At 40.7% G+C, this 22,407-nt stretch overlaps 1 protein-coding gene across 2 annotated transcripts in view; it reads right to left on the reverse strand.

Annotated features, from left to right (window-relative positions):
* Positions 1-22,407, reverse strand: part of NOTCH2 (notch receptor 2) — an 88,539-nt gene that overhangs the window by 41,391 nt on the left and 24,741 nt on the right. For both annotated transcript variants that reach the window (XR_007506984.1, XM_049807832.1), the window contains exons 5-8: positions 18,003-18,125; positions 2,954-3,187; positions 1,960-2,115; positions 650-838 (exon numbers count right to left, since the gene is read on the reverse strand). Coding sequence is in view for 1 of the 2 variants with exons in the window: in XM_049807832.1 (XP_049663789.1) it covers positions 650-838; positions 1,960-2,115; positions 2,954-3,187; positions 18,003-18,125 (702 nt within the window). In the remaining variant the exon portion in view is untranslated. The remainder of the gene's footprint in view (positions 1-649; positions 839-1,959; positions 2,116-2,953; positions 3,188-18,002; positions 18,126-22,407) is intronic.

Genomic DNA, 22,407 nt, shown 5'->3' on the forward strand with positions numbered 1-22,407 from the left:
ATCACCTGCAGGGGTCACAATTCTTTCATTATACTTTATAAGACTGTGCAACTAGTAACTTGCACCCTTTTCTTTTTTTACCACTTTCTATCAGAAAGAAAAATAGCAGACTATATAGGTCATTGGTATGGTGGACATATAAATTTTACAAACACGATTTCAATCAAGTAACTTTTTTACAGTTATCTCCTCAGGTCAATAGAAGCTTGCATCATTTGAGGTATTTTAAGCAGATAAAAAACCCAACCACTATTATCCAGAATACAGATCTCAAAACACAGTCACTCTTTCCAAGTTTGCACCTGCTTTACTTTCACAAATGTAAGTTTCTGCACATGCACTTTACCAGGCATAGTAACAAATAATGTTCACATATACTCCAGCTCAGAATGCTAACTTTCTTTGCTGATGTACAGGTTGGTTTCCTTCTCAGTCCTCTAATTGCTTTCTCCACCCACCCCACACCCCAGCAAATGCCAAGTCCTCCTGGCTGGTGCCACCACAGCAGGCTCTCTCTCACCATTTCATTTAGCCTCACCCCTTTGCAATTTTGTGTTCCACCTCAGCAGAGCTGGCAACCCTCCCTGTGCTCTGCCTCCTGACTTTTTCCTTTGCTGGAAGCCCCATCTTTGTCAGAAACTCCCCTCACCTGGCATACAGAGACACGTGAATCCTCCAATTTTATCCAGGCAGGTGGCATCGTTTTGGCACGGATTTGAATGGCATTCATTGATGTCCATTTCACAGCGAGGTCCTGTGTAGCCCTTCAAACACTCACAGTGGAAAGAGCCTTCTGTGTTTACGCATTTCCCAGCATGTTCACATGGATTGCTGTTTGCTGCAAGAAAAATATATACGCGTGTGTGTCAAAACCTCTCCTCATAGCAGGAAAGCCACAGCATTCTTTATTAGTCATGGTCTTTTCCAGTGGTCATTCATTTCTGGCAAGTAATACCAGGGAAAGACTGTTCATCGTTCTGGGGAAAGGCTACTGTGATTGAAGAAAACATGTAGCAGTTACTTGCCTGTCAGAGGCAAAAAGAAAGATTGCTGTCATTACCAATGGACCAAAGGAGCAACTGTGGTCCGTATTACTAATGACAGTTCTTAAGAGGAGAGTATCAACTAGCAGGGATTAGCAAATTAACAATGCTTTCAAGGAAGGCCTTATCTCTAAATCATCTTTTACATTTACTTCGCTCCTGAGGCTGACAAGATGCCGCCACAGCCACAAAACAACCAAACTAGCCCTTCATGTGTTTTCAAAAAGGAACAGCGCTCTTGTTCAAGGCAGGCTGAGGAATGAAATTCAAAGAAGTGCTTCTTTCCAATACTTCATGAGTGCTGGTTAGGTATTACCTTCATGCATCACATGCTAGAACCATGAACTTGCACTCACAAAATTATAAGCAAGTCTGTGAGAGTCCAGCTAATCCCCAAAACACAACAGCATGATATCAGAGAACTACAGCTTTAAAAGCCCATTTGGTCACCAGTCTCAGAAGGCACTCAAAAGATCCAGCCATATTCTGGCTGTCAAACAGCCTTGATATATTTCTACCAAGGCAGGAGCTGCAACAACTCCCACACGAACTGTGGTACTTTCTTTGTACGCTACAGTTCTAAGGGTCAGCTTAATTATCACATCCGTTTGCGTGCACTCCTCACACAATGCTAAAGCCTTCTTGCACAATGAAGAATGGTTAAGCATCTCGCTGCTTTTCATATTCCAGAGGCTAACAGTTCAAACATGGACAGCTACTCTGACTCAGCCCTTTACCCCAAGTCTCACACAAGATTTAAAACTCATCTGAAGACACTGAAATGGAAGGGGGAGAACAGCAAAGGAGTCGCACTTTTGTTGAGAAGCTATGACGAAATGTGTATTCTTGCCCCTCTGTTAGTTTGCAAAGCTAACAACCCAACTCCTTGTTCATGTACTCGCAAATAGAAACTCACCCATTGCACATTCGTCCACATCCTCAGTGCAGTCTGCTCCCTTATGGCCTTGAGGACAGGTGCAGATATAGTGTCCATTCACAGGATTGGTATCACACAGAGCACCCTTCTGGCATGGATTGCTAACACATGCATCATCCAAGTGGCAGAGAAGACCTAGAGAAGCAACCGAGAGTTTATTCAAAAAACTGAGATATAGCAGTTGGACTGTATGTTACACAATCAAATCCTCTGTCCTGATGTTTCAAACAGAGAATCCCACAGCCAGAAGCTTGAGCAATAATATCTTACAGGCTTCAACCTATAGACTACCACAGGGATTTCACCACACACTTATAAAACGTTATATTTAAATATTGATTCTGTGACATCAGAGGTGTCTCTAGAACTTCTGGAGCAGTACAATGGCTTACCATTACCAAAATCTCCTCCTTGGAGCAGTTAACTGACTGTTCTCTAACCAGCATGATGATATCCCTAACAGCTGAAAACACAGGTCCACATGAAGCTCACGTTCTCAATTCAGATATGCTGATCATTTGTATTTCTGGGTAGTAGTTAGAAGACCTTTGTATTTTTACCTACCCTACAACAGCAAATTTTCCACTATACCAGTAAGGGCATCCTCACTCACGCAAAAATATCTGAATTTGCCTTCTAGACTTTTAACTACAATTATCATAAGTGGCACAGAGCAAGTCACCCTCATGCATAACTTCTCAGGCAAATACAGGTCCTGGTAAGCGCTAGAAAAAGAACTGCTTTCCTTGCAATCTAAACTACAAGTTTGCCTTCCAGCCTAATACACATAACTTCTTTGTCCTGAGCTACAGAGGTTAAAAGGTCTTTGCTCGTGAACAGCACACGTTTCCTTTTGTTCTTCCTGGTTTGGTCACAAAGTGTGTGAAATTAACACACCACTTCAAGCAAATGCATAAACTTAAGGAAATATCTTCTATTAAGTGCCAGACCTATACAAGTTTTCTGTCCTTACCTGCCTTTCCTTCTGGACAAATGCATGAAAAAGAAGCCACTCGATCAATGCAAGTAGATCCATTAGCACAGGAAGCAGTGAAGCAATCATCAATGTTCTTACTGCAGTCGTCCCCACTCCAACCATTGACACAGACACAGGCATAGCCACCATTGTGGTTGGTGCAGGTACCTCCATTCTGACAAGCGTTGGGCTGGAGCTGACATTCATCAACATCTTCAGTGCAAAACTGGCCTGATGCACAGAAAGGAACACGTTTAACAAAAGTTCAGACACTCGGACACAAGAGGACTCTTGCACAGAAAACATAACCCAGGGAAACGCTATAGTCCAACTTGATTGCCACTTATTATTTCTAGGACATTCAAGCCTGAGAACTTCCAACAACACTGTCATCAAATTAGGCAAAAGACAACTGGCATCCATACATGACCCCAATGCAGGAGCTGAACTGCAAATAACTTGGAAAGGTACAGTATGAGAGCCAGCAGGCAGCCTGCAGTATATGAAGATACACCTGTGAGGACGTGAGAAGCAGAAAGAATAAAGGTCTGCCTGCAGAGCAGCCAGAGGAACTAAGAAGAGAGATGATGGCCTCACAAGAAAATCTTAGCCAAAGACATGTCAGCAGGCCAGCAGCAAAGTAATTCTTGTCAGTAGAACTTAATTCTTTCCTATATAATTATGCAATGAATATTACTTGATGAGGAAGAATAGAATTATTGAGACTCCTCTACCTAAAATACTCATTTTCCTACCCCCAGGTATTTCCACAGATAACCACAAATAGTTGAGGTGGTTTTGGTTGTAAATAAATGTACACTGTATTGGGGAGTTTTAAGGAAAAGGATCACTAGACCACCAAGTATGAAATCAGTTTCACAGGATACTGAATTTCACAGTAACATCTCTAGGAAGATCTACAATTCGCATTTACTAAAGTATTTATTTACCCAAATCCATCTTGCTTTGACATCAAGATCTGGAGAACCTACCACTTGCATCAATATTTTGTTTCAACACTTATTCATCTTCCTGAATAAAGTTGCATGGTTTACTTTTAAGCTGAAATTGTTTAGCTTAAGCTTCAAGTCATTCATTCTTATTTGGAGTTTCTTCAACAGATAAAACCTAAAAGCTAGTTTCTCCCAGGCTGGCATACGGGTGCACATGTGCAACCAGAGTACTGGTCACACTCCACAATCTTCTTTTTGATGAACTATTTCTCCCCTTTCCATTAAGAACTCTCTAGCACTGAAAGCAAGCTTTTTTTTTTTTTTTTTTTTTTTTTTTTTTTTTTTTTACACTTCCTTGTAACTTGCTTTTACCACCCTTCCTAAAATGTTGGTACAATGTACATAGCACCAAAAGACTGCCCTTTATCAGAGAACAAGATTAGATTTATTTGATGTGACCTCCCCTGCCCCGCCTCCAGCTGACACCATCAACTCTCTCACTAGCTTGCAGCAGCCTTCCATTATTTGAGTCAAGACTCTTAAGTAACTGTGCTGCTACTACCAAGATCCTCCCCCCCATTTATCCTCTCCAGCTACTGTATCAGCTACAGACTTATATTTACCTGGAACTCCCCCCCGTATTCTAAGAAGAAATACAAGAGCAGGCCACAGATCTTCCCTGCCAATTTGACTGGGCTCCAGTTTATTCAGGTTTGCCAATTTAAAAATACTTAATAGATAGTGCTTAACAGTCACCTTGTTTACTAATGGCCCAGAAATTTTGATGCAAATGCACACACACCCCCTCTTCCAATACACAGAGCTGAAACATTTATTGTTGGCAAGAACGTAAAAAAGTTCAGTCTTAACCCTCCATCTACTATACTCAAATCATGATTCCTTTGATTTTAAAAGTACTTAAACCTTAGCCTTCGGTCTTGTGAGCTCTGGATATTTTTCCCTTAGTGGCAAAGATATAAAGTTATTTAAAAAAAAGTCGCTTTGTTCTGTGCATGTGTTCCTTCCATTAGCAGGATTACTTCAAAATATGGATTTTATCACTTGAAAAAAACGTAATAAAATTTTAACAGTAACAATAATTACAATAGAGTTTCCAGAATTAATCTTCACTTCCCAGTTTACTTAGTAAAACAGTTGTGGGGAAATCTAACGCTTCATATTGTTATCTGCAAAACATAGCGCTCTACATTATGAAAAAACAAAACCATACATTTGTCATAATAGAAGTTGTTTGTTCATTAGCTTTTGATATTAGCTTATCAGTAACCAAACTGAAAAAAGTCAGTTATCTCAGACTGATTCTTAGTAGTCATGCATATCTTGCAACTCAACACAATTGACTTCCTTTAAAAAAAAATCAAAATGTTATTTGCTTATTATAAAAGTGATTTTCCTTCTTTTCTTGGAGGGGGCCCAACTCAGATCAAAGAATGTACTCTCTGACACACACTCATCTGTAGCACGATCATTTTGCAGAAACGTTCTTGCAGCATTTACATCCTCCTTTTGAGTGCAACCAATTTAAATTGGTATCACTAAAGCCTGAGGAGTTTTCAGGGCTGAAGTTGCCACACCACTCCAGAGTGCTATGCCTCTCTCAAAATCACTTGCCTTGTGACTGGCTGAATAGAACTCCTGAAATACAACTTTTTGTGGTTTTTGTTTTGTGGGTTGGTTTGTTTTGTTTGTTTGGTTTTTTTTTGGGGGGGGGGGGGCAGTTTATGGTGGGGTTTTGTTTTTGTTGTTTAAGCAAAGATGGGCAAACTACTCCCTCATATAAACTCTCTGGGTTTGTTTTTAATTTCTTATTTCAAGTGTCACCAGTACCATCAACACTTGTTTGAGCTCCTTAAACTTGATCTCCACTTCGCTTCCCAGATTTCCAATACACCTTTTGCAGCTACCATATCACAATCATGTTTGTGTTTAATTATGAATATGAATCAAACAGAGCTCCATCTTAATGCAGCTTGTTTTAAAACCAAAGGAAATTCACCTCAATGTATGAGGGGCATAAACGAGCCATTAACTATTGCATTGCACTATTGAGTATTTTAATGAAAAAAACTTGTTCTTTACTGAAGTTAACTGAAATCCAGATTCAACTTCTAGACAAAAATATACAAATCAAAAGCACCTTAAGGCAAGCAGAGCATATCAATCTAACTACATTAATAAGTACTCAGTCTCATCACCATTGGGCAATATAAGCATAATAGTTTTTGAAAGATTTTAGGACCATGTTTTAAAATACTACAAATCCCAGACTGAAGTCCAAGGCACTCGCATTTCTTAACTGGACTTGGTAAACTGGCAAAAATGCAAAGCAATTTCAAGTTCACTGACAACATTTGAGACCTTATTACTGAAGTGGGGCTTGAGTGGCTTGGAAATGAATTCTGTAGCCGAAAGTCTTCAAAAGAGAAAAATACAGTTTTTTTTAGGTGGGATGGTTTGGTGGGGTTTGGGTTTTTTAGATAGCCTATGGTTGCTTATATGGTGTTTCTGAATCTTTAGGTATTAACAACAGGGGATTAACAGCCAATATTGTAATTCTTCAACACAGGTTTTTTTGTTTGGGTTTTTCAGGGGTGGGAGGGTTGGTTTTTTTTGTTTGGTCCTGTCCCATGTCCCCCCCCTGCCAAAACCAGCACACACATTTGTAAATGGCTTTCACAACTGCCCTCCCTCAAGGCAGTATCATGACTTAATTCTTAGCAGAACTGTAGGATGGCCCCAACCTCTCATTCTCCCAAAAGGGTTGATTTGCCCTCAGTAGAGACTTCAACTCCTTGTGCAAATGAAAGAAATAGATTAATATTTTGGGCAGGTGCTACAAAGAAAAGATTTGATACTTCTGTTGTTAGCAACCTAGATCTTCAATGTAGCGTCTGTCCTGGGAGCTTCCTGAATTATTTTTTCATGGCAGAAACAGAAGTATCTTTTGGTGTCAGACATAAACCAGGATTCAATTCTAAGACTTCTCAGTGAATACTCTGCACAGGATTTCTCTCCACCAGGTTAGTTAGGTAGATTTAAATCAAATGAGACAAAACATCTCTGAAACAGTTTACTTAAGGGATGCTGCTTTGACTCAACTGTAACTGAACAAAGTAGATTTAGTTGTAGCCATGTACTTGGTAAGCTTGATTCTTCCTAACACTCTTAACAAGCAGAAAACAAGTCTCTCATTCACAAAACTGAAATTCAACTTCCAAGTACAAACTCTGTTATGAATTGTACAGCGTAATACACATCTTCATAACCCTAGTGTTTCTGAATGCCACAACCACTTCAGCTATGTGTTAACCCATTTAGCTGCAAGTTTCTGTAGGTATTTCTTGTTTTGTGCTCTTGCTAGTTTCAATTACATTTCTGAGAGAAACACAGTAAATAGAGTGAACAAGTGAAGGCAAGCACAAATACACTAACTGTACACTATTTTAATGGAAATGTAGAAACATACATACAAAAGACAACAAGAAAGGAAACACAAATTACTCCAAGAAGCTAATAAAAGCGTAACCTGACCTTGATATTTGCAGAGCCTGGGAAATCAGCAAAATGCCGACTCAGGTTCTAAGTGACCTTGTACAAAGTAAACAGCTAGTCCATGTGGTATTTCAAAATTGAAAACTGGAAGTAGAAAAAGGGAACAGCCTTCAACTCTTAGCACTTTTTGCCCACTACGAAACCGAGTTACTTCCTGCATATTTCCCCTCAGAAAAGCCATACGGAGTAAGACAGACATGTTTGCTGCTTTGATTGCGACCATTTTCAGACCAGCAGGAGAAACTGGACAGGAACTCTGGGAGCTTCTCTTTAGGCAGACACAGGATGCAGTGGTTCAAGGCCCCTCAAGCAGTTGTAGCAGATTTCATTGATGAGAAAGAGCCAGCCCCTTCTCCTAGAAGTCTTATGTTAAAAAGAAAATAAAGCCTGATTTATAAAGGTAAGGCAGATGGCACATAAAATGAGTACAATCCTACACTGAAAGAAGTAGAGCATTAGCTTTAGCAAGCAAGAAACCAAAACAGTCACCCTGGAAAGCAGTAACATACCGAAAGGTGATCCTACTGAACCATGCAGGCTTTGCATTAACCCCAATTCCAACTGCACTGATCCTGCAGCTGAATGTAGGACCTTCAGTCAGTTCAATCAGAGGTCTTCATCTTTGGCAGAGCAGACTTTCCATAAAAAAGAAAGTTTTCTTGGCCTCTTAACAGCTCTCCAGCAGGAAAGTACGCAGCTGGAGTAACAGAGGCTAAAGCTCCTGAGAGGAAGTCTCACAGGCAGTTTAGGCACTAAAAACATTTAGCAGGACAAGGATGCAAATACCTTCCCGTGCCTTGAAAAAAATCAGTTCCTCGAAAACTGAGCTGGGAGGAGACAGCAATGTGCATTTCTCTCAAAATCACAACCATGACAGCACTGGAAGACTGAACTGGAAATGACAGCATCTTAAAAGTTTAGGGATACTGGAAGGGAAATATAATCCAGTGAGAATTGCAAACTGGTCCTCAAGGTCCTAAGAGACTCACTGGAAGAGGAACATCAGGTTTCAAGAAGCTCTTACGCCCCCATCCACTCAGCACCTCACCAGAAGTCTGTCACTTAATCTTAAACTAGTGCTCCAGTACACAGGGAAGAGCTCACTAGCTCTCTCAATAGGACTATCTGGGAAGCTATAAACCAGAACTACAGAAACTCTGAAAGAGTAATTTAATTCACAAAGGATTCCAAAGATTGTTATACGGTTTTTCGAGTATGATCAGTGTAGCTAAAGAAAGCATGGCTCATTAGAACTGTTTACATTTTTTTCTCCAAGTTTCAAAGGACTATTAAGTGAGAAGGTGAACAGCATCTTATCAAGACTCAAGAACAGGCTAAGAGATAAGAAACAGTATTTGTATAAATGACCAAATCTAATTGTGGCAGAAGGTTAGCAATGCCACACTGCAAGGGACCATACAGTTTCTTCCCCTCTCTAATCACCCATGTGTTCATTCAGGATGCCAAGTGGCAGACCACATTTAGCTGGGGAAGGACATTTCTCTGCCCAGTTCCTTCTTGTAACACAAGTAAAATATCTGCATTGACATCATAACCCAATGCATGTTGGTCAGTCAGTTCAAAGCTCAGTTTCCTCAAGCGGCTGTGCGAGTCTCCTCAGCAAATGAAAAGTAAAGGAAAAACCGCATGGAACCACAGGGCCTTCTAGTAACATGGTGTTTATGAAAAATACTTTAGCTCCCATGTTCTTTAATTGTGTATTTGTAAAAACATTCAATCAGTCTTTAACCCACAGAATTATCCAGACTCCTTGAAAAAAAATAAGTTACAATTAATGAATACATATAGACACAGGAGCATTTAATTAATGGCCTGGAAGGAGATGAACAGTAGGCAGTGGTATCTTTTACAAAATAACCTTTATATTATCCAGGAAGAAGCCAAGTAATTTCAAACAAATTTAACCAAGCAAGGTTGCTGCACAGTGCAACAGCAGGCAAGGCTTAATGCACCAACGCCAAGTAAAATACAAAGGCAAGCAGACTTGTTGCAGAAGGTTTAGGTTAGGCACTCCTTGAGGAAACACTTCAACTTCCCTGGAAGAGTTCAGTGGGGACCTCTGCTCAATCACAGCTTTAATCAACAAAATAAACATCACAGACAAGACATTTGACTACAAGGAAGAATAACAAATGCAAACAGTTGTTGTGTAATAGCAATAGCATAGCCCCAGTCTGGAATACATTTTGCAGTATTAAAGCCACCACCTCTGAATAAAGACGCTGAAAAGGGGTAGAGTTCAGAGTCCGACAGACCAATGGAGAGAAGGATTTCGTAAGAGACTTACAAAGCAACTGTTACCCACAAAGGGAGAAAGACAGATGATAAAAAGTATAATACAACAGTCATCGCAGGGAAGATACAGCACACGGCAAAGTATACAAAAGAAAATATTTGATCACTTATATAATTGCTTTATCGACACAAAGTATCTCAAAGCAAAGAACTTCAGGCTTTTCTGAAAGAGGCAACATCTTTATACAGACATGAACATCCAGAGCAATAAACAGGTAATACTGAGAGAAAGGGATCTCAAGTGTAATGTCCAGATGACATCCAAATTCCAGACCCTCCAACAAAGCCATCTCCACAGCTCCCTGCAGGCAATCTGATGAACAGGCCTGCTGCTTTCAGCTCCAAGGATGGCTTCAGGCACACACAGAATTCACTGGACTACATTGTCTACATCTGCAAAAAGTACCCCCAGCTGCATGTGTCTTTAGTAAAGGTCTTCCCTGTTTAAATATTACAGTAGTATCCCCTGAAAAAAAGGGACTGAAGCCAAATATTTTTCCCCTGACAGGAGTCTTCTAAAGAAGTGAGAGGCATCACAGCTCTCAGAAGTGTTTCTTCCCCAGGATGTCACAGCATCTTTCTTCCATTTGAAATACAGAACTACACAGCAGCAAAGCAGTAGCAGCCATTCCCAAACCTCAGGTGTTGGGGTCTTGGTTTTGTTTTCAATAGCTCTACTGTATCTTGGGCAATGTCAAATGCCATCCAAGATATCATAGAATTTAAGAGCTTAATATAGAATTTGAACAATTGAAGATGAATCTACAATTGTAGTAAGCAGAATAAACATCTGTGTTTATTTTAGGCTAGTATGGTGGAGAAAGAGTTTAATTTCATAACCACACTGGGAAGCATGTAGTGGAACTAATGGGCTTTTACAAGGGATTTTACAACCCCCAAATACAAAACTCTGGGCTTTAAGAGACTTATGCACACTCTGATCCATTAAATACTGCCCTAAATCACTCCCCACAGACTACTGGGTAGAGAGTGCAGTCCTGACTGAGCTCTTTAGAGGCAGTAATACAAGTGAAGAGAACAAAATTCATTAAAAATTATTAGTGATGCATAAGAACAGACTGGTTTAATATGGTGGTAGTAAGTGAAATGACTGGGGACAGCAGTAGGATAGAGAAGTAACCAAAAGGAAATGCACATCACCAAGCTACTCTCCATTGTGCCCTTCTCTTTACCTGCTCTAGAAAATCCAGTGAATCAGGGAAATACCTAACAAGTGAAAAGATCTGCAAGGCAAAAATATAACAGTTGGAGCCAAACCTTACAATAAAAGCTTCATATTCTCAAGCTATCTCAGCAACGCATCTTCAGTAATTATCCAAAGACAAATCACCTCATTTGAAGTACAAGGGAAGGGACAGAAACTGCCAGAAACAAGTCAGCTGCAGATAAAACAACTATTACCTATTAGCCTGGTCTCACAGCACACATCCACCAACCCAGCCTCACCAGAGTGGTCTAGCCTATTTTGTCTTAATGCCAAAGTCATGCAAGACGTACTGAAAACGTGAAGACAGCTCCACAAGAGATTATCTGGCACATTGGATCAAAAGAGTATTTCACAGCCTGGAAAGTCACCAAAGGCACAAGGGAAGAGGCAGCAGCGTGGTCTAAATTGGATGCTGTCATTCTGTCATCAGATCAGTTCAGTTGTTAACACCTCAGGTGTTTTATTACTGCTACCTCCTAACCAAGGCTTGCTGTTGGGAAATGGAAAGCAGCATGAAACAAACGGGAGGTTGTAGTACATGTTCCAGAATCCATACTGGATAAGGTACTGACTAATGGTGTAACTTTTAATGCCTCTGAAATCAATCTGCTCTGCACAACACTGGAATCAAGTACCACAAGAGAAACAACATCCAGGATAAAGTTTTTTTATGTCCAATGCTTCAAATCATTTGTACACTCAAACTTAAAGCTGTCAGCTCCGGAGGCTGCCACGTGCTCCCTGCTCCCTTTGTATCTGCCTATTCAAACATGAAAGAAGAAAAAGAATCGTAATCCCTCCTGGCCTCTTTCAGAGACCTGTCTCTTGGAGATACTACTGTAGTGACAAGCAAATCACCAGCCAACTTGCCAAGTTTGGCATAGGCAGATCTCAGCCAGCACCAAAGAGGCTACTATGCTTCTTTAATAAAGCCTGGAAAGGCACCAGGAAGTGTACCATTGCTATACCACTGGGAAAGATGACCATACTTCTCACAGGAGTCTGAACAATCCTCCCTGTGCTAATACAAAGGTAAAGACTGCTCTTTGCACATTATGTATGCACATGCCAACCACAATCAGAAAAGAGTGTAAACCCAACAGCACCCTCCGTCAGGTAATAATCAATACTCTATAGAAAATAGCAAGAACGCGTATTCCATCATTTAGGATACTGGCACGTTCAGCATTTATGATCTAGGTCATCTAGTGTCAGAGTTAGTTCATTTACATTTCAAGCCTCTAGGTATTCCAGCAAGGCAGTGTTTTTCTGAACACTAAGTTAACACGACTTGTTACTGTATACTTTGCGATACAGAAGCTGAGGAAAGTGGTATTTGGCAAAGAAAGTTTTAAAAAACAAAATACCAGAGCATACGATCTTACATAAAAATGTTAAACATTAGCCTTTTGATGTTTATCCTCCCTTCTTAGCAAAGAAAAGTCACGTCTGCCCAGAGTTTAAGGCTGGGATTTTCAAAGAAAACCAAGGTAGGGAGCAAATATTACTCTAATTAAATAGGAATCGAACCCTTAAGTCCCCCCTTTGAAAATTCCTGCCTAAAGCTCTGCAGAAAAAGTAACCCTTGTGTTAGTGTTTAAGAGCATATGACCAAGCTAACAGCTATTTTAATTAAAAAGCACAGCCCTGCTGCCTGAAGAGCTTTTCTGCTCAAGACAAACATTTGCTTCTTAAGCTAGCTCCCAATGCTGGAGTTATTTGGTGGAGTCAGCTGTTAGCTCACTGTGCTTCCCTTGAGACAAAGGTCGCCTAGATTTTAAAATATACAGTTCACTGGAGCCCCCTTTTCAGGGGAAAACAAAGCCTAAATAAATACAACTGCCATGGGAGTCTCGCCTTGCCAGCTACAGGGATAGACGTAATGAAAGGAGGCAAGCAGGCCAAGCCTGCAACTGAAGTACTATAACACAGGTCTTCCAAAACCCACTTGAGTGTGGACATAGTGTGTCCCCCAACCCAGAGACTCATCCCACAACTCCTGATGCAGCACTTCAGGAGCAAACTGTGCAAAGGACTTAACTCAATGGAGGATACAAATCTTAATCTCTGCTGTGCACCATCCTTGAAAGGCGATTTGGGCCAAACACAGATTATGATGATCCTCTGAAACATGGCAGACTTTCCACAGTGAAGTAGGAGTCCTTCTCAGCCAAGAAAAACAAAAGCACGTACAGCATTTTATATCGTTAATCACTTCAGTACCCAAATTCTCAAGTCATCTTTCGTGAAGCAAAGCTGCATACATTAGATCAACAGAGTAAACAGGTGCATTTTAAACAAAGGCTTGTTTCTTTATATCAATTGTAGTCTGGAACAACTGAGGAGCCTTTCAATTCTCAGATGGTTTCACCATGTCCTGTGGAAGGACACGCTAACCTTCCACATGACTTTACAGCCCTGGACTGCCATCACTTCCTCTGCATCCACTCACCCATGAGACCGCTCTGTGAATTTTAATTCCTGATCCCAGACAAAAAAAAAAAAAAAAAAAAAAAGGCAGCTGCACAGAATTTTTTACTAGATTAGTGAGTTTAAGTGGCACACTCCAACAAATACCAGAGTGAGCTCAGGGGAAAGGGAAGAGTGGCTGGGAACAGGGAGAAAAGGCAAAGACACCTTCCTCCTCAGACCACAGTGAGCCAGCCCATCAGTCTGGTTTAACTGCTGCAAAACAGCAGCATAAAGCAGAGTCTTCACATGGCACAGACATCAGCTGGGAGTTTTTGGCTAATTTTGACTCAAATCACACTTAATACACACCAAATTCTCTGGCCTGCCACACACAGAGGAAGGAACTTCAGTCTTGTACAAAAGCATCCTGATCTATTTCCAGGAAAAGGTAAGTTTCATTATACATCTGCAACATCGCGCCTTGAAAGGACCCAACAAACACTGGTTCTGGCCAAGGATTTAGCCTGGGACAAGATAAAATCATCCTTAAACAAACAAAAAAATCAGTTCACATTCAGCAACAGGAAAGATATAGGGCAGTTTCACCAAAACACATCCAAGATTGTCTTGCCAGCTACAAATTTATGAGGTTGACAATCACTATAACCATATGAAATACGAGAACTTTGAAGGTGACAAAAACATTAGCGACAGCAGGAATTTCTCATTATTGTTTCTGAAAGGCAAGATTTTATTTTTCCAGAAAAAGCAGCAAAATGAGAAAGAGAAGGCATGCACTTCAACAAAAAAAGGAGCAATGAGCTCTGTTTGAGGAGTTGGAAATTAGACCAAAAGCAAACAGCCTCTCAAAAGCTGGATTCCAGTAGCAAGCAGAAAAAATATTAAAAAAATGCATAGTTATGTCCAGCCTACCACCTGTCAGGGAATTACAAGAGGCAGATGGTTACCAAAAGGAATTGGGACAGATTCTGTTTCAGTAAAGGTTGTTTCAATATTACTTTACACAAAACTATTCTTCATCAGATGCAGTACAGCTTCTTGATTCTTCTAGCAAGAAATGGGATTGATTTCTCTATGCCATGAAGCACAAACTATATTAACAAACATGCTAGATTATCATCCACAGCACAAAGATTAAATAAAGACTAAAACTGCAAACAGACCAATTTAAACTTCTCCACGATTACTTGACAAGTCAGTATTTGAAAGAAGAGACTGCAGAACTTTTATGAAGACAGCACATCTACACTGTTAAGTATTTTTAGAAAATTTAACAGCCTTTTGATTTTGGCTGACATTTACTTACAAACATGCATCTTTGTGCCCCCCCCCCCCCCTTTTTTTTTTTTAAAAGCAGCACAGTGTCCTCTAACCTTAAGGTCTCATTGGAAGCTTTTCATTTCCTGAAGCGCTCACTCAGTTTGACACTATTGGGCTATAAGAGTTTATCAGGAGAGACACAGACTCCAAGAGTTGTTTGCTCAGCTCTCCCCTCTTCACTTACCTTAGAGATGATTTACAATGTTATAAACCATGTTTGTGCAAAGGATGGACCTGCACTTACACAACTTTTCCTTATTGCCGAGTAACTCATCTTTTATTGTAGTTTACTCCCGTCGGCATCATTTGCAGTTTAATCTTGAAAAAAATCATCCCTCTCCAAACTACTCTAGCAGTCCTCCATCTACCTTCCCTATCTTGTGCCCTGCCTCAGTGTCACCCCTCATGTTTCCAAGCTGGACATGTACTGTTCGCCTGCACCTTCTTGGTCTCTAATTGAAGATGCAGGAAAGGGATTGAAGTCCATTCAGAGAAACAAACTTCTTTTAAGAAAATGCTACCAAGATGACAGAGCAGAATCACTGCTGGGATCACATGCAGGACCACATTAGAACAAGAGATATTCAGGTGACTTGCAAGATGTTTGTCCACTCGTAGCACACGGCTGCATTCACTGTGGAGCTGGACAGGATTTTGGGGTGTCATGGGACATCACTTGCACACACATTTCTTGGGCAAAAGGAATATTACAGACAATACGTGAATATTTAAAGGCCAGCTGGCCAAGAGCATTTCACTGCACAGGCTTTCAAGCAAAGCAACATAGCAAAGACCCCAAACACAGGCCTCCATTGCCATCATGAGCCTGCATCCTCCACAGGCGCTCAGATCAGCAGTTACACTGCAGACAAATGGCTATTGCTAAGGCATCCTGTGGATGCACAGAGCTACTGCCCTACATGTGTCAAACATATGCCAATACAAACATGCATAGCTACTTCTGAAGTGACTCATGTTTTAGTTTGAACACTGAAACTGGCACTGTTCATTTCAGACAAGACCAGTCAGTTACCCAAAGGCTCTAATGTCCATTGTTCAAACAGCCAAGCTACTGTTTCCTAAACGGTGAGACCACTTTTAGTTCCAAACTGACCTGACCTTGACATGTAGAAAGTCAATGGCCTTGAGAAGCCATCATCTAAAACCACTGCTACGCTGGTAACCTTAACTTCACCATAAACAAAGGAAATTCTCAGAAAACCCATTCCATTAACGTGTTTTAGAAAGCCCTGGGAATATAAGGCTTGGGGAGTTCCTCTCTCTTTCCAGGGTTTCACCGAAGGGAAGCATCCTTCCTTCATGCACACAAGGTTTCCTAGAGAGACTGTCCACACAGAAGAAAGATGGTACAAGACTAGGCCACAACACAGGTCTAAATTTTTTCCAATGCTAGTAAGTCAAAGCCCATAAGAGGTTCAGAGAGGGAACCACCACAACTACATTGCAAAGAACTTCAGTGGTTAATCAGAGAGACAATCTACCACAAAACCAAAGAGAATCACAGCCTATTACCACCAAGGTCTGTTCCAGGTAAGATGCAGAAGCCATCCTTAGTTGACAGCAGCTATCCACCCAAATCCTGTAAGCCAAGCTAAATTTACAATGCCTCTACAAAGCAAAATAATCCCTTGTAGATTATATACTCACACCGTACACACATGATCCATCGTATCCTCTGTGTTTCAGGAATAAGCCTGAGATTAATTTACAACTGAGACACACTAGAAGCCATAACAAGGTTTATAATTTCTGTGGCATGGAGCAAGATTTTAGGGGTCACTGAAGGGTTGTTGGCTCCACACCCAAGCTCTCTTCATGTTTTCCTTTGCAGGTTTCACTTTCCACAGGCTTTAAGGACATATAGACAGAGAAGCAGTATAGAAGCAAGGGCACTTGCTCATTAAGGGGAAGACTCATTTTCTCCTATTAACACCTAGTTTCAAAGAGCTATGCAAGCAGTGGTTCATTTCACTCTTTATGTGGTTTTAACTTCATTTAAGACTATATAATTTTTTAAAGTTAATGAGGGTTCTAACTGCAAAGGAGGCTGCCAGTAAAATGACAACCGGTTTATAATGAGAATGATGGTTTCTGAGGAAAAAAGAACAACATGAAACGTCTGGTCTCTACCAGTCAAACTCCTTGCAGTGCATTTGTCTCAACTACCAATCACTACAAACGTTCTGGTTTCAAACATAATATTTTCTAGATAGAGAAAAATGTGCTAAAGGTTCTTCAGAACCTGAGGAGCTAGTTCAAGCTTAGTTCCAAAAAAGTATCCTAATTTACTCTATGAAAGAAAAAAATGCAAATTGAGTCCATAACTCAATTTCCCAGGTTTAGGGCTGGTTTTTTATCTATGATTTTGAAAGAAAGGCAAAACTATAGTCAACTGAAAAAGTGTGCCAGCTAAGAATGACTAGTATGACTCAAAAAAACCCACCCCAAAACCGGAGGTATTTGTTTATTTTTGAGGTATGGAGCCATTTTGTGACTAAATATGACACTGAATTTCCTGTAAGCTGCTTCCTTACATCATGCATAACACTTTCTTGAAATTCACACTTTTTCCCCCTGCAGACTCAGAGTAAAGCACACTCATTTATGAAGCAAAAGTAGCTTTGCTAGTCAGAGAACTCCAGATAAAAATCAGTCACAGCAGGAAAATACAGTCGCAAAAACATAAGCTTCCCATACAGTTCTCTTCCCTCCCTTTCTCCCACTTATGCCTCTTTTCAGATTTGCCCTGTTCCTCAGCAGCATTACTATTATCTACTTGGATCATTATCCCAGGTTAAAAATACCCCCCAAATGTACCAGCAAAGCATTGCTATATGCACATACCTGTAATAATACCAAAGCCAAATTTTGTACTTTTGGAAAACAAGTATCCTCTTACAAAGTAATCCATTCAAGCACAAGTGCAGCTCTGATAGTTGCACTACGTTGTGGCTCAAGAAGCACAGTACCTGTCTGCCAAACCCACGTGCACAAAAGCCTGTAACACTGCCTCGTGCAATGAGAAACTACCCTCCATTGTGGTGGCTTTGATGCAAACTATTTTCTTTTAAGGGTTGCACTGACATCTGCTCCCCAGACTGCAGAACAAGGCGCAGATGCAAGCTGCATTCAGCCATATGCAACTCCAGTTGTACATTGGGTGAAGGCCAGAAGTCCTGCATTTGTTTTCTGTAGTACATACCTGTCCATTGTGGTGGGCAGCGGCAATTGTACGTGTTCACACCATCCACGCATATACCCCCGTTTTGGCAGTTGTGATTTGGGCAGTCGTCAACGTTGTGCCCACAGATGCTTCCCTCGAAACCTGGACAAAGCAGAAACACAGCAGACTGAAATGGGCTTCCAGCCTCTTTTGAAGATAATTCACCCTTCATGCAGATTCCCCCCTTTTTTTCCTTAAACACTCACCCTGTTAACCTAATCCTGATGAACCTCAGTGTAGCACACTGACCAGAGACTTCATTGAATGCCTTTGCTGATAGCATGCAGGTCAGATTACACAGTTAAACACTACTACTGCGGATAGATGGCCAAATAAGTTTTCACAACCAAAAAGACAAGGGTATTTTTTCTTTAAGTGACTGTCATTCAAAGCAAACAAAGTGAAGACCAAGACATTTATTTTACTACGAGGTAAACCTGTCACTGCCCACCAAGCAGCAGTTAAGAGCATCAGCCAGGACAAGTTTTTCCCATGGCAAAAAAGTGCCTGGCGTTCACTTCATGAATACCTCAGTGTAGTTCACATGCCTTGGCTATGCCAAAGAAAGACCTTCCATGCTTTGAAAATAAGATTCCAAATTCCTGATTTGGCCCTTTTCAGTGTTAGACAAGTCAGTCAATCAACAAATCAGTCACCACCCAAGCAATGCTTATACACTAAGTCCTGACTGAAAAGCAGAAGAAACCAGACACCCTTCCTCAATGAAAATCAAGGCTACACTAGCCACACTGGCAAACTATCCTTGCCACATCTCCCTCTCCTTTCAAATAAGGAGAAGTGGGCACATTAGGGAAGGGAGTCATCAATAATTCATCTTCCCCTCAATTTCCCCTGCTGATTTATTTCATGCTTCATTAAATAAACCTGCCATTTCTGCTGGATGAGTGTGCTATTTATCAAAGCACAAGTGGATGCATGCTAATGTGGATGAAGTGATTCCAGAACACACACGTTAATTTAAAACATAAGCTCTGCCTCTTCACTGCTTTGGAATGTAATATTAACATGACACAGTCCTCTCATCCAAATTATGCTTTAACCCTTCTACTTTTGATGCCCTGTTCCAGATGCTTCCATAACATCTGTGTCAAGTCACATAGACCCTCTAAGCAACATCTGGTCCAACACAGATCGTGCTGTGTGGCAGATGAGACTGAAACTGTAAAGCTCTGACACAGCTTCTCCAGACTACTGCTGCTCCCAAGAGACTTGAGATGACTTGTATGCATTCCCACCTCTTGAAATTCTCCAATACTACAGGTAAGAGTCAGAAGCAAAGAGAAGTGCTGTTGCCACACTGTATCAAGTGCATTAGCATCTATCAGCAAGGAAGAATAGACTCAAAAAAACCCCACCCAACAAATCCCAAGAAAACCAAAAATCTGCAAAAAATATTACCCTCTCCCTTCAAAGCCCTTCCCAGCCTCACCCAAGATCCTGCAAAGTTCATGGTGGTCGGAAAGATTAAAACAAAGAAAAAAATATAACTTGGTTAGTCTGAACCCTAATCACAGCAGTGCCTTCCTGGCAAAAGATGCTGAGGAACAACTACCAAGGAATACAATTAGTATCAGATCACTATGTTTAAAACTGTGTAAAGCTACCATGCATGACCAAAGGCTCAGCTGTAAAACACAGGAGTGTCCTATCAGCTTGCTTTTCAGCTTGAGGAGAATCATCCCATTGACCACAGACTGCACTCATGCCAGCAACATGATCAGCATAGAAATACACCCAGAACCACAAACGTGAAAGGTTTAAGTTCTTATCCTTTCAGCTCAGACAATATGAAGGCCCACCCTACTTTCTAGTAAACAAATTCCTGACAGCGGGCATTTATTTAAAACTATCTCACTGTACTGCACACAAATTTAAAGTGGCCCAATGATTTTGAGTAATAATAAAGCATGGAAGTCACCCCAATACTAAAACCTTACCAAGCCATTGTACATTTTCACATTTTAACCAGCTATACTACCATCTAAGAGCTGGTCCTCAAGCATCCCATGCAAATGTAGAAAACCATTAATCCCACACTAAAAGCTGCAGGATACCACTAGTGACAGTAGAATAGAAACACAAAAGAGCTTACAAAAAAAACCCAAACCCAACAATGTAGTAAAAGGTTCAAGAGAAATGAAAGACAGCCAAGTGTGCTTAGTCAAAAGATAGCTCCAAGGAAAAGGGAATCAAGAAAGGTTGAAATGGTGAAGATGACACTATTTTGAGTGCACAGCTGAAGAAAACACAAGTTTCCTTTTTGGAAACTTCCCAACTCCCAAATTCTCTTTAAATTTGTCTTACTCTGAAGAACAACTTTGGCTTAGCTTCAGAACATCTAAAAGCTGTAAAGGCATGACTTTTGTGTCCTCTTCAACTTACACCACAATATTGCGATCTGCTTAATTTATAAATAAAACTGCCTTAGTGAAGTTTAGCTTTCATTCTTAAAATCAGTCCTTTAGAGTCAACGCACCTATGTTTGAGCACAAGCATGAAGTTGCTCCGAGACGTGAGCTTTTCAGCTGGGTCCCAGAATCTGATTCTGCAGTTACATAACCTGACTCTTTTCCAGAAAGCCAAAGAGTTCAGTGTTTTGATGTATTTGGACACCTGACACTGTTTCCTGTTTCCCCCTGTGCTGGGACTCACATGTTGTCCTTTGCCTTCTCCCTCCAGAGAACAGTTTGCAATACATATCCTGACTTTTGCTCTCTATCTCCAAGCACATCAAACTAAGGAATGAGAACCTCAAGGGGAAAAGTGTTCCCACTGCTAACAGCATATTGTTCCTCCTCCAGTACACAGACGGATACAAGCAGATAACTTTACTCCTATGTCATCTGAAATCTCTACCCCATTCCAGAGCACCATATCCAATTCCCTCCAAATCTTAATCCTTAGCCTTATTTCAACCTATAAATTACAGCTCAGACTTTCTGCAGGACCAATTAGTTACTGGGACAAGAAATTATACCTGAATGAAAATGACATATTATTGCCAGATTTAGGGCCTGCTGACAAGAAATTAGTGCTAAAACTGACCTGCATCATTTTAACACAGAAGTAAGGTTCTGCATACCAGGTACCCAACAGCAGTTGCAGCTCGACAGTTCAGCTTCTTGAAATAAATGTGAGGTGGGCTGCTCCAGAGAAGAGAGCCAGCTCACCCAGAGCAGAGAGGCACGCATGCCATCTGGTACCCCAAGACTGCCACCATGCAGAGCCTCACACCCCAGAGGAAGCAGCTCATCTCTAAATCCCAGCAAGCAGGGTCTTCCCCACCACGGGAAATTCAGTGTGTCTGTTAGACCCCGTTCATGATGCTCACTGCATGGGGCAGCGTGACACTCCGCTAGGAACCGGCATGAGGTTACTTCCTCTTCCCAGGAAGTGTTCCAGCTCTCATAAACAGCCTGCTCCAGCCTGACAGATCGTTTCCTGAACAAGCCCTTGGAATTCCCTAAGGCCCTTATCTTAGTTAATGGGTAATTATTTTGATGGATAACAATGAATAATCACTTTCCCAGCTAAGAACTTCCTCTATTGACTTGTTTAACATTCCATTAAAGGTTAGTTGCCAAATGAACTCCTTTTTTGTCAAATATTTATAACTACAAGCTCATTCTTATATTTAAAGGAGTTGCTAATGCTTCAGGTTAAGCCTCTTTCACAGAAGCTTTGGGGGTTTTTTTACTATAACTATCCGTTATGATTTACCTAACATGCTCACTTGTTTACAATCCCTTTATCTAAATCAAAGCCCAGAGAAAAAATGATTACACTAGATGGATAGAAAATAAGTTACCTTTCATACAGATATAATACTGACAGTATATATAACTCTTCACTTAAACTTGCCACCAAATGCTGACCTCTTCTAACACATGACTTCATTAATTACCTAGTGCAGGATTTGTTTGTGTAAATCCACAAGTGAAGTGGCAACCTGAGAATTTAAAATAGCAGCTTGACTACACCGTGGATAAACAGTACTTCCACCACTGCAGAAAAAACTGCTGTGACATGTAACGCCAGGTTGTAGGCTTTTTCTGTATTTTCAAGCTCTCATTCTCATGTATCTATATTTACAAAAAAAGAAATTTACTCAAAAGCAAAGAAGAAAACATCTACAGGAAACAAGAACTTATTTTGGGGGCCAGTCCAGGAGTAACCTAATTATGCTTAAATTGCTGCTTGGGCACAATCAGTTTCTTCAAAGCAGTTTCACAGGTCACAAGATGCAAAATCGTTTCAAAAACCATTCCAGCAGTTCAAGAGGTAACTGCCTCCTGTCCCTACTGCCATAACGCTGAGCTACAGTAACATCTTAAGGCAGTCCAGAAAGAAGGGTTAGAGCAAT

Source organism: Accipiter gentilis, chromosome 8 (assembly GCF_929443795.1).
Source record: "Accipiter gentilis chromosome 8, bAccGen1.1, whole genome shotgun sequence".
Classification (NCBI taxonomy): Eukaryota; Metazoa; Chordata; class Aves; order Accipitriformes; family Accipitridae; genus Astur; species Astur gentilis.